At 37.8% G+C, this 14,777-nt stretch overlaps 2 protein-coding genes across 3 annotated transcripts; one reads left to right on the top strand and one right to left on the bottom strand.

Moving 5' to 3' along the window:
• The first annotated feature begins 341 nt into the window (after positions 1–341).
• On the top strand, positions 342–1,064 carry LOC122056925. Its single transcript, XM_042618891.1, has one exon. It carries the CDS (start codon positions 450–452, stop codon positions 1,062–1,064), a length of 615 nt encoding a protein of 204 aa, XP_042474825.1. The 5' UTR covers positions 342–449.
• A 1,104-nt stretch (positions 1,065–2,168) lies between these two features.
• On the bottom strand, positions 2,169–10,588 carry LOC122057336 (ATP-dependent DNA helicase Q-like 1). 2 transcript variants are annotated; one of them, XM_042619391.1, is made up of 10 exons: positions 10,453–10,588; positions 9,356–9,753; positions 7,915–8,175; positions 6,545–6,708; positions 5,326–5,422; positions 4,122–4,165; positions 3,519–3,633; positions 3,096–3,449; positions 2,752–2,988; positions 2,169–2,510 (listed from the first exon to the last, which is right to left on the bottom strand). In XM_042619391.1, exons 1-10 carry the CDS (start codon positions 10,565–10,567, stop codon positions 2,403–2,405), a joined length of 1,893 nt encoding a protein of 630 aa, XP_042475325.1. In that variant the 5' UTR covers positions 10,568–10,588; the 3' UTR covers positions 2,169–2,402. The 2 variants fall into 2 exon arrangements, with proteins under 2 accessions (XP_042475325.1, XP_042475326.1); XM_042619392.1 differs by having other exon boundaries at positions 7,915–8,166.
• Positions 10,589–14,777: the final 4,189 nt, after the last annotated feature.

Here is a 14,777-nt window from a genome sequence, read left to right as displayed (position 1 = left end):
CCCCATCTAATGCCTGGGTCGCCTAGCTACATGTTTGTCATATACAGTAAAAATGTTTCTGAAGGGTCCTTTGAAATTCCATGTTAAACCTTGAGATAACATTCTGGTTTGGGCAGTAGGGGTTGAAGATAAACCTGGTCCAACCCTGGTTGATACCTTTTGTTTTCCTTTAGCCGACGAGAATAATAAGGTCATTTGAACAGACCAAAACATAAAATAATCGGAATCATCTGATCTTTGAGCTGTGCAGGTGCTGGTTGGCATTTTTCCTTATTTTCTTACACCCATCTATATACAGTGATGTCGTGGACTCTCTCTCTCTCTCCCCAAGCACTTCTCCCCCCTGGCCCTGCGTTTAACGCAGGGAGCTGAGGGACTCCTGGCAACTGACCACCACATATATATAGAGAGAGACTCACAGAGAAAGAGGAGGGGAGCAAGGAGGAGTAATGGAAAGAATGGATACCTCCAAAAGCGAAGAACAAAGTCCACCAACTGATCAGCCTCAGGTTCAGAGCATCCAAACAAATGGGGATCAGGTCCTTCTCGTGAAGGACGAAACAGCTCAAGCCTTCTCTAAAAAAAGTAGAGAAAAGAGCAAGGTAGCGAAGAAGCGCAACCCATATCGCCTGGTCAGGGCTGCACTGCTTATGCTCCACCGCAAAAAATCCAAACCCATCCATCTCGAGGTGGTTCCTTCGAAAGGCCTATGGAGGAGTATCGTGGGTTCAATGCGCCCTTTAAACCTGCCCGAACCAGCACCACCAGCACCGGCACTAACGATAGGGAATCTCCAGGAACAGCAGCCTTCGCCGCTGCCCATGTCACTGCATAGTGTATCCTCACCTTCCTCCTCACCTTTCTCTTCGGCTTGCAGCTCCATTGACAGCATGAGCCGATATGCTTCTGCCCAGAGCCTCCAAGAGCTTCGTCGAAGAGAAGGGTACAACAATGATGACGAGGAGGAGGAATTTCTTGATGGTGGGGATGAGATGATCGACGTCAAGGCTGAAGAGTTTATCGCCAAGTTCTATGAGCAGATGAGGCTTCAACGAGATGCGTGAGTCAACGTTGTGCTGCAAGGCTCATGCATGCATTGCATTTGAACGTGCGTGCATGGTGTGTTAGTTCATGGTTATGGTTTCTGTTTCGTTTCCTTCTTCCTTCTATAATTTCAATTCCCCACCTTTGTGTAACATTTAATGAGTTTTTTTTTTTTTTTTTGGTAACAAGATTTTGTTTCAAACTCCTGAGACATGAAGGCAGTTCATTTGCTTGAATTTTTAAAGATGACTCATGGCTTATGTTGATGCATTAAGGAAAGTACTGGTGTTTGCAATCTTGTTCCTTAATATGTGAATTGGAGTCCTTTGACAGGAGACCAATCTCCTAGGCTCCTATGCTACTGGAGTTTGCAATGCCTTCTATCAATCTCAATTAATTTACATAAAACTTATAATGGAGTTTGTGTGGAATGTAATAGGGATTGATATTGTCTGTAGCGCACATCTAACGATAAAAAATGCCTTAGGCTGTGTGTTTGAGCGTTCCTGATCGTTGGATGTGCTATGAAAGAGTCCGATCCAATGTAATAGAAGTGACCTGTACATTTGCTTGATAATTATACTAGGCATATCACATAAAACATACAAAATGTACCATCGGTTTTTTTTTTTTTTTAATTGAGCATATATTGATGACCTAGCTTGTGACACAACTACCATTAGTGGAATCAAACCAATAACTATTCATACAAAATAAACTTCCAATTGATAATTGGAATATAAAAATAACTTTTCTGTGCAAATCATCCCCCCCCCCCCACCCCACCCCGCCCCGCCCCGCCCCCTCTATTGATTTCGGAAAAATGTTCCAACTCTCATTGACAAATTTTTTCCCTTTAGTAATCCTTCCCCTTGCTAAAGATCTCCTTATAAGAAGAGCAAGATAGGTTGGTTTCTTGAAGTACAATGTTGAGAGTTTTATTTTTTTTAGTAGTAAGAGTTGCAGAATCTCAAGTAGAACAGAATGAGCAGGAGGTAAAAGAAGGATGAAGTTTGCAAGGTTTTCAGAAAATTCTCTTATGTAATTTAACCAAAAATTCAAAATGAGACATAAACAAGGACCAATAATCACAGGGAACCTGTTAAATCTCAAAGAGAAAAAACTTTACAGAAAAAGAAGTTTATTGTCACAGATCATTAAATAAAGAAATGATGTTCCACAAAACTTTATCAAGTTTTCAACCTATTGTGAGTCTTGGAAATTACAACATTAGGGGAAACTAAACAAGGCCCCATTCTCTAGCATATAATCTATAAAATGGCACTAATCATCTGTGGCAGAAGCTACAACAGGCACGCCAAGGAACATAAATAATTGAGAACACTGAACAGTTTGTTTTAGGATGTCCTGAGGCAGTTATCACAGGGATTTGGACCATATTTACAACCATTTCTGTTAAAGGTCTCTCCAAAGTGTGCAAGTAGGGTTTGCCGCCTACATTCAGTCTGAAAATGCATAGAAAATTAACCATGAAGCAGGCCTTAAATGAAATTAGTCATGTTCCAAATGAACATGGGTAGTACAGATATTCTACATGCCATAATTCTACATGTTCCAAATGAAATTAGTCTGTACTACCCATGTTCATTTGGAACATGGGTAGTACAGATATTCTACATGCCATAATTCTGGGCATAAGTAGAAACAAGACCATGTTTATAGCATTAAAAAGGAAAAACAAGATACCTTCTGCTCACAGTACGCTTGCATTTCGAGTGCTCGATCCATGCCTCTCTTAAAGCTTTCACCTTTAAATGTCTTTTTATATGCTTGTCCATTTCGTAACATACATACTACCCGGCTGAAATCCTTTTTCTGGTACAAAGCAATGCATACTGCTGGAAGATTATCTCTACCTGCCCTCCCTGATTCCTGATAGTAGCTTTCAATGGATTTGGATAGGGTATTATGGACAACAAAACGCTGGAAAAGAAAACCCAATCAAGTCAAATTTATATTCCATTAGATTGAAACTTAGACTCCAAGGAAAGCTCTTGAACTACAGACTTGTAGATATAATATACACTCACCACGTCAGGTTTGTCTATCCCCATTCCAAAAGCAATGGTAGCACATACAACATGGACCTCTCCTGTGTGCCATTTCCTTTGCACGTCAACTCTTTGACGGGCAGCTAAACCAGCATGGTAATATACTGTCTTCATTTTACATTTCTCATTCAAATATGTGGATACATCCAGGCATTCATTCTTCGAAAGACAGTAAACAATTCCACACATATTCTGGAAACGATCATTCAGTAGTTGCCCAAGCTGTTTTAATGAATCCTTTGTCTTACCCACTACTTCATACTTCAGGTTTGGTCTATCGAAGCTTGTTTCAAGAACAAGAGCATGGGGGATTCTTAAAGAATCTAAGATGTCCTGGACAAAATTAAAATTAGCAGTCCTCTAGCTACTCGGAACATGAAAGTTTTCAAGAGTTCTTACTACCTTCCGCACTGGTTGAGTTGCAGTGGCAGTCAATGCCATCACCGGAATATCTGGAAAATTCTGCTTAAGGCATCCCAACCCTCTGTAATCTGGACGGAAATCATGTCCCCACTGGCTGGTGACATATTTAATAAAAAAAGTCATTCATCTCTGGTTAAGCAAGAAGACTTTGTTATTTGGCAGAAGAACATAAGAAGTCCAAGTAGAAAATAAGTTCATCATCCTTGTTGAAGTCTGTCCATCATACCAAAATTTAACAATTGAATTTGTAGACCACCTCCTGGTAGTGTAAGTTAGGCTTCACAAAGGATCTTACCTTCCAATCTAGAACTAAAGTTAGAGCACTAAGAAAAGAAGGTTAAGAGTTGGAAAATTAAATTTCATATATCAGGGGATCATTATCAAATGTATGACATTTGATATTTGATCCATGTCAGGAGAGCCATACCAATGACAAGTACCATGGGTCAGTTCATTGAATAGGGGATGGAGGAAAGGGTTCAACAAGAAATCAGGTCCAACATGTATTTTCAATGTAAATTCCCAAGGAGGCATCATCATAACAACACAATTCTTCCATTGCCGAACTCACTAACAATATACCTTACACAATGTGCTTCATCAATGACAAATCCTGCCAATTGTCCCTGTCAATATAAAAAGGTTAGCCTCGTCTTCTTAGTACTGTCTGAAATGGTAGGTGCAAAGTGCATTAATTGCACATTAAGCAAACTAACAATAAAAGACCAAATTAGGTCAGAAAAAGAACTCAAACCATAGCAAGTAAAATTCAGTTGGAGGACATGCACAGTGCTCTAACAAAAAGCATTAGAAAAGCAAGAGACAGAACTTCCAGCAAAATGGATAGAACATAAAACATTAAAGAAACCAGAAGAGCACAATAGTTCATGGAACCAGCAAAAATTACACCAAAGAATAGAAAGTAACTTCATCATTATGTGATCATCATTTATTTCTAATTCTCAATAACAAACTTAGCACACTATCAACCACCAGGATTTTGGCATCGACTGCTAAGTTTGTTATTGAGAATTAGAAATGAATGATGATCACATAAACTGTCCAATTAGTAATTTCTATTGGACATTTGTAGCTTCTTCAAATGCTCCAATTTGCACTTTCTATCCTCTGAAATAGAATACCAACTAAACTGTCCAATTCTAGTTCCTTTCAAAACAAGAACTCATGGACTAAGCCGATTAGAAACTACAGACCCAACATCTAAATTTGGACTCCAATTCCATTCTTTATCGATATGGCACATACGGTAGAATCATCAATAGGTCCTGCCTAAAGAGGTACTGATTAGTATAGCTTATTGAGGCTTTCAATACATTTGAAGAAGCTATAGCATAAGCTCTTGCATAATAAAAAATACCAGAAAGTGTGGACTACTATCGAGCTATTATTTGATCCTTTTTTTATAAAATGCTACAACTTGATTATTCAATGAATTGCATTTAAGTGCTGAAGGTTTAATGGTACTATCCCCTGGTTGTTAAGGGGTGTAGCATATATTCCATGTGTGCAGGTTCACGTGTATTAGCACATCATATGAAACAAAATTATCAGGCAGGTTCCCAAGAAAAAACCACTACCAGGCTGTCATTTAATGGCCTAGGTGCATGCATATACCTTGCATAGGCTGGTATTTCCTAGAACCCTTGGACAGCCTAAGGTCACAAAATCCACACCTTGCCAGCACCAAAAAACCAATCTAAAATCTTCATGATTCAAGTTTTTTCATATGATCATCCAAGCCTTATCATAAGCTCAATATACTGACCTTCTGGTGCAAGCATTTTAGGACCTCAAAAAATGATATACTTCCTGCAATCCTTTCAGGGGTGACATACAAAAGCTTGCATGATGGTTTATTTTTCCTACAAAAGGAAAATAAACAAAAAGGTCAAATTTTGAATGTGTCAGAAGATAATGACAACTACAAGGTGCTAGTATAGCCACCCCTGAAAACTGAAAAGCATAATCTGCAACTAGTTCTTTGAATGGATAACATTATTGATGCACTAGTTCGTGTAGAGGGCTACAAGAAAAATTAACCATTATACTTAACAAAATCCAGTGAACGAATATCTGACAAATTTTTCCATGAGAAAAAAATAGAAAAGCAATAGAAGAAAGAACCACATAACAAAGCAACCAAGTTACAGGCATAGCTGTCACGGCGTCATGGTGACCCAAGGCGGCGGAGGGGTGGCTAATCGATTTGGCGGTGAATCACCCGCTATGGCGTTGCCATGGCGATCAAATCGCCCATGTGTTATTTTTTATTTCCCTTATTTACTAAAGTTATTTTGTATGTTATAATATATACCCTATGACATAAAAAACCAATCGACATTAAGCAACATCAAGTCATAAAAAATCAACATGACTTAATGACATTTAGAGAAATAATCTTCTTCTATAATAACTTTTATTGGTCAAATGATTTTATTTTTAGATAAGACTTTTTGTATTAGTTATAATACAAAACTAGCTTTCCAACAAGTTTAAGATTACTTAAATCTGAGTCCTTTTGACAAAGTTTGTTCCGGTTAAACTTTTTTTAAAGCGTGCGAATGCTGTTAAATCGCCTGAATGAAAATAACTTTATTGAAATTAAAACAAAAGATTATTTTACCGAACTTTTGGTTTTTAGCAATGTTCTACCATGATAAGATTTATTGAATTTTTAGAATTGAGAAAAACCTAAGCATTCGAAAGTTGAAAATCGCCCTACAACAAAAAATCCAAATTTTGTTTCTGGACCGGGGGGTTGACTTTTTATCTTTTTGGAATTTGATTTTTAAACTATTTTTATTGGATTCAAATTGGGGGGTATGTGCTTATTTATGAATAATATCCTAAGTAAATGGTATTTGTCATAAATAAAGGCAAAAAATATAACGCGGCATATAGTGCAATAAGGCGACAGTCGCCTAGGCAGACGGATCCTTGGTGACGCCTTGACAACTATGCTTACGGGGGAGAGGGGGACTTGCCTTAGCTCTTGGAGGACTGCAGCAGCTTGGGAGCCAGTTTGTTGAGAATTCAAAAATGTAGCTGGTATTCCAAATTTGAGATTAAGTGTAATAATCTGATCTTGAATGAGGGAAAGAAGGGGACTTATAACAACAGTAACACCTGGATGCAAAGTTGCTGGTAGCTGTAAAAAATAAAATAAAATTAGAATATCAACGTTACAATATCAAAAACCTGAACGCTATGAAGCCATGATCATATGGTACTACAAGATGTAACACTCTTAGTGTCAAGTATCAATGGTCTATCATGTATTTCATTAAAGTATTCTAGGGCAACATGAGCTCCAACTAGGAATGGAAAATGGAGCACTATGACCAAATCCCTGATTCTAATATAATCCAACCCATTAAGTAATCCTTCTAAATACCTTATCATATGCTTTCTCTCCTAGTCAATAAAGGCCCTGTTATGATCATTCTTTTCTTCAAGTTATTTTGTAAATTGCCCAAGTATTCAATCTTAAATCACGCTAGCATAGTGCAGACTAATTGTTTGACACTCCAGTCCTTCCTTTTGTGTCTTACTCTGTTTTCAATCATTTTCTCCAACATTTCATGGTAATGCTCAAAGGTTTGATCCCTTGATACTCGATGCAACTTTTCCATGTAGATAGACATACACCAAAATTGCTTTCCTCCGTTCAGCTGAGATTTTGCTTCATACTAATACTGAAATAAGGCCTCAATAGATTCTAGAAACCTCTGTATATGTTCAATTTAATAAATTTAACATAAACTTAGACAAACTAAACAAATAAAAATTGATATTGATTGACATATTTCTGGTGATAAGGTGTAAGCCTCAGAGTGTTTTAGCCTATAAAGCAGGTTATGGTCCCTTCTTCTTCGTCTTCAACTTGAGACGAGCCTCAAAGCATAAAGTCCACAAATTTCTGGCACCACAACACAAGCAGGGCCAAGTACCTCAGTGGTAATTATTCAAAGGTCATGGTTTTCTTATTTATTTGTGCACCTTTGACACTTTTTATGGTTCTTGGAAATCTAGTGTTCGTTGCCATAAAACATAACCGGAAACATTGGGAATTACAGAAAGGCAATTAAGGCATGCGTTGAGCTTTTCTTATGGCAACACCACACACCGAAGGGGAATAGGGAAAGAAAACAGAAAATAAAATGAAGATGCAGCATTTTGCATTCTATAGGATGATCTTGGCATATAGATTGGTTCTAGATATATAAATAAAAGAGAATCAAGCCAAAGAACAACCAGGGAGCATGCATACTTGCGTTGCCATGAGAACGTAGCAAGTCTAGGTGCTTGGTCATTCATGGAGGAACAGTGTAAACAAGAAGGATGGGGGAACTACCTGGTAACAGAGACTTTTTCCACCACCCGTGGGCATAAGAATGAAACAATCTCTCTTTGCCATTGTCGCCTTACAAGCCTGATGCTGCAAAGGTCGAAATGTTCTGTTGCCGAATATAACAACATTTGCCAATTCCATATCGTCTAGAGCCTGTAAATCTTCATAACCTAGAATTTCAATTCCAGCCTTTGATTTGCTACGGCATGTCCTCTTGTTAGAAATTGCTGAAAATGAATCTGGTAGGATGCGTCTCTGAGGACCCTTTAAATACCACCAAGTTGGGGGTGGGGAGAGTACCAGGAAAGGTTAAGCGATAGAAAAGAAAAACAGTACAAGTATTCAGCTCTCAAAATTAGCCTGGAAAACACCACTATTTAAAATGGAAAGTATAACTATATCATTAGAAGGTGATAATGCATCAGGCTCAGATACATTTACAGGTAATATGTATCAAACATTCAAGATATCATGACGAAAGTTGTAAAGTGGTAAAATATTGTAGTTCTTCGGGCAGGAGAATTACTATGTGAAACCAGGGCGTATATAGCCTTCACTCTAGTCCCTAAGATCGTGAAATCCTAGGGACATACTTGAAACTTCACAGCTCAGGAGAATTATTTTCTTAAATTTCATAGTGAATCACTAAATACTGCATTGCAAGAGTTTTGCAGTAAATAGCACTGTCATTGTGAAGTTTCAAGCATGTGTTTGTCTCTCAACCGCAAGGGCTTGTCCAGGGAAGATCAATTTTCAGTAACATTCTCTTTTGCGATGATCAGTTTCATGATTATCACTTTCCCTTATCCTCCACTTATTCATCAGAAAAATGTTTCTCACAAAATCAATTTTGTTATAGAAATTTCTTTTTTTTTTTTTGGGGGGGGGGGGGTGTACCAGGACAAGCAGCAGACCTGGGCATGGTTAAGTAAAGAAGGGAACTCAACATATCATGGGTGGTGTTCTCCATGTGAGACAATTCCTGAAAAACAATTTCTCTTGAAATAAAAGGAGCCTTAGGGACCATTGCAATGCATTTATTACTTCAGTGCACTGGGAAATCTTCTTGGCACTGTTATAAAATGGGTTGTTCTGCCATGGGTCGTTTTCTGGATTTCCAAATGTTTCTGTAATTTGCTGGCTAATGGTGCACAGATAGGCTGGTTAAAACTTAAAAGGGAAGAGAGACTCCAACAGGAAGATTCTATTTGCTTCTTCATGCTTTTTCTTACAATTATGGGTTATAGATGCACTTGGTGCGTGGATCAGTAAAACTCATAACAGAACATCAGGGTGAATAACAATACAAACCTAGCTCCTCTAATGATATTCGATCATTGCAGTCTTCAGAATTAATTTGCAAAAATAGTAAAACTGAAAAATGATGCTGCATCCTCCATACCAGAATGAAGGAAGAATACCAAGTTGCAAAGTTTAAACTTACAGTAGATCTCGAGGGGCATTTACTCAAGCTGTGAGAAGAACCATTGCAGCTCTTATCCAGACAAACGGATGGACCAGAACCAGCGCTATGTTTGTTTGGAATTCCAAAATCCGAGTGGTCACCGTCACTGGAAGAATCCACCATCGTCTCATTTTTCTGAATCAGAGGCTCTGGTGAGTCTTCACTAATAGTGATGTAACTCTGCAAATTATCCTCTTTTTCAGTTTCGTAATCATCTTGAATTTCTTTACCCAAAATGTTACTTAAAGCTCCACATGCTTCAGACTCCATGGCTTGCAAATCATCCCAGTCCTCACTGTCCTGCATATACTCAGCCAGGGCTGCAAGATAATCATCACCGCAGTGCTCAACGGTAATAAAATCTCTTCCTTCTTCTCCTGCACAAGAAAAGAAAGATGGTGAAGCATAACACTGGTCTGAAAATTATTGGATTAACCCTAATAAGTACCTAGGGAAATTCAGGCTACGTGAATTCATGCATTTTCTTGTGGCATTTGTTCATGTAAATAGTTCAACAAATCAATTCATTATCAGACTTCCAAATTAAACTTGACCAGTTTCATGAACTTGACGTTTTAACAGTAACAATGCCTATAATTTATAATTTATCACACATAAACAGGAACATATGTCGGCGTCAAACTTAAATTGATTCCTGTTATACACAATACCTGCAAAAATGATTTTTTATCCATCTTACGGATTCAACAATGTCTACTGGAATAATGGATGACAACCAAATTAATAATGAGATAGAAAATCTAAACATGTTCACACCCCCTTGATGTATTAGCAATTGATATATGGTAGGTTTTTTTGTGGTTTTGACATGGCTTGAATCCATTACAGGGTGTGTTCCTATGAAGTAGCTAATATTCTTAAAAAAAAAAAAAAAAGAAAAGGACTTTAAAATGGAAGAACAATCAAGTTCTGGAATTTTCTGCCTGGAAGGATGAAATGTTGTTAGAGAAGATCGAAACACATATATCGAGAGTAATTCCCGCCAATTTTTTTTTTTGCAAAGAATGAGATTTTGTAATCAGATCAGAAGGGGAAAAGCAGGGATTTCTGATTACCGTAAAGATGGATTAGACGATCTAAACATTTCTTGGAAGATTCTTCATCGAAGCCGAAATCAAGAGCAAGGCTAAGCAACCGAGTTTTCTCAAAGTCGAGGTTCTGATCCTCCATCGACCTCTCTCGTCCCCACTGTGTCCAGAGCAGAAAGCGCGAAACCCAACCCAAATTTTGATTTATATTTTGCGTTTTCAAGTAGAATGACTAAAATAACCCTGATACAGAAGATCATTATGATTTACAAGATTAGATGAGGGATTAAATCGAATCAAATCAAACAAATCGGTTTGATTTTATTTTTAAAATGTGGGATATTTTCTTGATTCGGTTTCGATTCTATGACTGAAAACGAATTGAATCACCGATTTTCAAATGTGGGATATTTTCTAAACACAAAACCCTAAAACCAAAACTCAAAATCCAAAACCCAAAACTCAAAACTCAAAACTCAAAACCCTAACCCCTAAACCTTAAACTCTAAGGCTGTGTTTGGTAGGCAAGAGAAGAAAATAATAGAAAAGAAAAATTACAAAAATTAGAATATTTTCTTAGTTTAAGAATTTCTCTTCTTGCTTGGCATGTCCTGAATCAAGAGAAGATTCAGTTTTTGAACTTCAGGATTCCTAAACAGGAATTCTTAAGTTTTCTCTCACTCTGAAAAAATAATTCTTGCCAAAACCACAAGAAACCATGAGAAATTACAAAAAGCTTTTCGTTTCTTTTTCTTCTCTACTAATGCTAAGTAGCTAACCAAACATACATATTTTCTTTATTTTCTCATCATCTCATTTCTATTCTTTTCTTTTCTTTTCTTTTCCTTTCTTTTCTAGATTCTTTTTTCTTTTCTTCTCTTCTTTGGACTATAAAACACAACCTAAAACACAAAGCCTTAAACCCTAAACTCTAAACCCTAACCCTTAAACCCAAAACCCAAAACCCAAAACCCAAAACCCAAAACCCCAAACCCCAAACTCTAAATCCTAAACCCTAAATGCTAAACCCAAAACCCTACGTACTTTCTTTATTTTTTGTGTCGTTTATAAATTGTTGTATTTTCTTATTGTTGGAAGGCAAAAATGGTATTACTCACACTTCTTAGGTTAAATTATTGTCATCTATTTTATCATCACAACCGAGTAGTATTTTTTGGGGAAGGGTTCCTCTGAAATTGCAGCACTTCATATGACTTCTCACAACGTACTTTCTATTCAGTGAAACTTGCACTTCCACTCCACTTTCTCTGCTCTTACAAGCTTATTTTCCTTCTTGACTTGTGTTGTGTTCATATAATTTTCTTTCTATTTTCTTATCTTCCTAGGTTTTAGTTGGAAGAGGGGTTGTTCATCAATAAATTGATTATTTTTATACATTAACAAACAGAAAGAACACTACGACCCACACAAGGAAAGAAGGGGTTTTTCGAAAAAAACCTGCTAGTGAAGGAAGGGATAAGAGACATAGGGCTAAAGAGAGCTAAAAAAGGATATTTCTTAAATAATCTGATACAGAAAAAGGGTTCTCTATTAATTCAAGCATTGCACCTATGAGATAGGGATAGAGGAAGAGGAATAGTACAAAAGATTTCACATACTTAGAATAAAAAAATCTATTTTATTCTTACCCATTGCTTGATGAAAAATTAGGTTAGATCCATCTAATCAGATATAACATATGGGACTTTCGAATGATCAAAGAGAATTAAAAGTAAAAGGGTAATTTACAGCGCCACCCCCTGGAGAATGCCAATATTATAGGAACACCCCCTCTCTTTCACCAAATTAGACTCAGACCCCCTACCGTCAGTCTCCGTTAAGAAAGAATTTGAAATGACATTTTTACCCTTTTAACTAAAACAAATAAACAATCATATTTTACCTTACCTCTCACTGCAACAGCAGATACCACTGGCAGTTCAGCTTCTTCTCCGGTCACAGGCAGCTCCGGTCACTGGCAGTTCAGCTTCTTCTCCGGTCACTGGCGTCTCTCTCTCTCTCTCTCTCTCTCTCTCTCTCGGCTGACTTGGGTTCTCTAAATAAAAAAACCCAAAAGCTTAGTCATGGATTTTCAATCTTTACAGAAAAAAATTCCTCCAGATCGGAAATGGAAAAGGATCGAGTGATCGCCGCCGCTAATGTCACCGCCACTAACAAGCATTGCAGATCTGGGAAGCAAACACGATTCCGGTAAGTAAAATGATAAGCTTTTATGCTGTTACAATTTCAAGTTCTGAGCAGAGTTGATCATCCCTAATATCCCACAGTAGATCTGTTTCTTCTTCTCCTCTTAGATTTATTATTGTTTTCACAATTTCAACTTCTGAGTGATCAGATTTAAAGGTCAACTCTTGAAAATGAAAATGGGGAAGGAAGCAAAACCAACGACAAGGGTGGGGGAGAGCGATCAGATTTAAAGGTCTTCCCTTGACCTCAGTTGCTAACTCTACCGAACCGTTTCAACCATTTTTCTCTTTGAGAGAAACCAAAAATCCATTTTCTTGAGTGATCAGATTTAAAGCCCACCACTGCATCCAGCCTGGTTTCTTTCATGATCAGATTACCATCACCGTGATCGTTGATGCAGCTGCCACCGCCGGTGCTCGATCTAGGAGAAAGGTACAGTAAATATGGGATCCTGCCGCCGCCGCCGTCGTCGTGATCGTTGATGCAGCTGCCACCGCCGGTGCTCGATCTGGGAGAAAGGTACAGTAAACATGGGATCCTGCCGCCGCCGCCGCCGTGATCGTTGATACAGCTGCCACCGCCGGTGCTCGATCTGAGAGAAAGGTACAGTAACCATCGATTTGAGGATAGGACTTATTAGATGGGCATTTTAGGTACTTCGCATTTAGTAAGGGCATTTTGGTATTTAATATAAAAAACAGTAGCTGACATCAGCATATAAAATATATTCTTTAACGGAGACTGACGGTAGGGGGTCTGAGTCTAATTTGGTGAAAGAGAGGGGGTGTTCCTATAATATTGGCATTCTCCAGGGGGTGGCGCTGTAAATTACCCTTTATTAATTTATTGTCATTTTTTTGGGTTTGCATGAGTGGGCCGGAATATAAGAGCACATTTTAAAGAGGGTCCGTTTAAAAACCGGTTAAAGCCCATTTAACATTAAACATGTCCGTAGCCCAATTAAGGCCCGACTAAAGCCCGATTAAGGTGGCCCGATTATAGTCCGAGGCCGACCGACCGAATATAAAGTGTACCATGCCCTCAATAACTAAGTCCGATTAGTTAAATGGGCGGACACGATGTAGCCTTTGAAAGTCTTTAAGCCCGATTAAGCCCGATCGAAACCGAACCGACCCGACCGGTTGACACCCCTATGATGAACCTTAGATTTGTAAAAAAACTTGAAAATTTAAGGTTAAAGTTGAAAAAAGTGAGTAAAGATTCAAGAACTTACTATTCAAAATTTTCAACTTTCAAGTTCAAGGTTCTTCTTGGACTATGTTTTTCTCATTCTTTGAACCATTCACTTCGACAATGTTTATTTCAATCTACCATTTGAGTCTCCAAAAAGGTGTGTGAATCAAAGGGGAAGAAAGAAGAGAAATATAGAAAACTATTGGTGAGAGTTTGAAGTGTTTGTTCAAACAATAAAAGGCACATTCACGGGAATTTTCATATTTTCAGTCGATACGTACCGATACAGTACGATACGGCTCGATACATACCGATACGTACCGATACTCTCGGGAATTTCCAGATTTTCAAAAGTTCGTATCGTACGTATCGGTACCGATACGGTATGGTACGGTACGATACGCACGATACAACGATAAGTAAAAGGGGGCCCAAAATTCCCCGTAGCGTATCGGTATGTATCGTGCCGATGCCTACCGATACGGATACGTATCGACCGATACAGCACGATACGCACCGATACTTAAAACCATGTCTCCATGTCAATTATGGCATAAGAAATTCTGAAAATGAAATTATTTATGGAAGACGGATTTATAGTTCTACACACTTGTGGGATTTATTGTCATCGTGAACTCTAAGACAATGGAAAGAAGGACGAAATGTATCTTCATAAATATATATATATATATATATATATAAAAGACCCACATGATTAATGAGAATAAAAAAATATCATTTGAAAAAATAAAATATCACAATTGTAAGTAAAGTGTAAATCGGTGGATCATACTAGATCTCGTCAATTTCGATTGGACCTAATTGATCTCCACCAATTTTTTACAAAAAAATAAAAAGTTGATTCTCAACCATTTAAAGCATTGCATTATTTTACCAATTTTTTCTTCTTGGTATGACTATTTCTATCATTTTAGGTGATGGGACTTGAT

Source organism: Macadamia integrifolia, chromosome 12 (assembly GCF_013358625.1).
Source record: "Macadamia integrifolia cultivar HAES 741 chromosome 12, SCU_Mint_v3, whole genome shotgun sequence".
NCBI lineage: Eukaryota > Viridiplantae > Streptophyta > Magnoliopsida > Proteales > Proteaceae > Macadamia > Macadamia integrifolia.
Note: the sequence above shows the minus strand (reverse complement) of the source record. Positions and strands in the feature narration are given on the sequence as shown.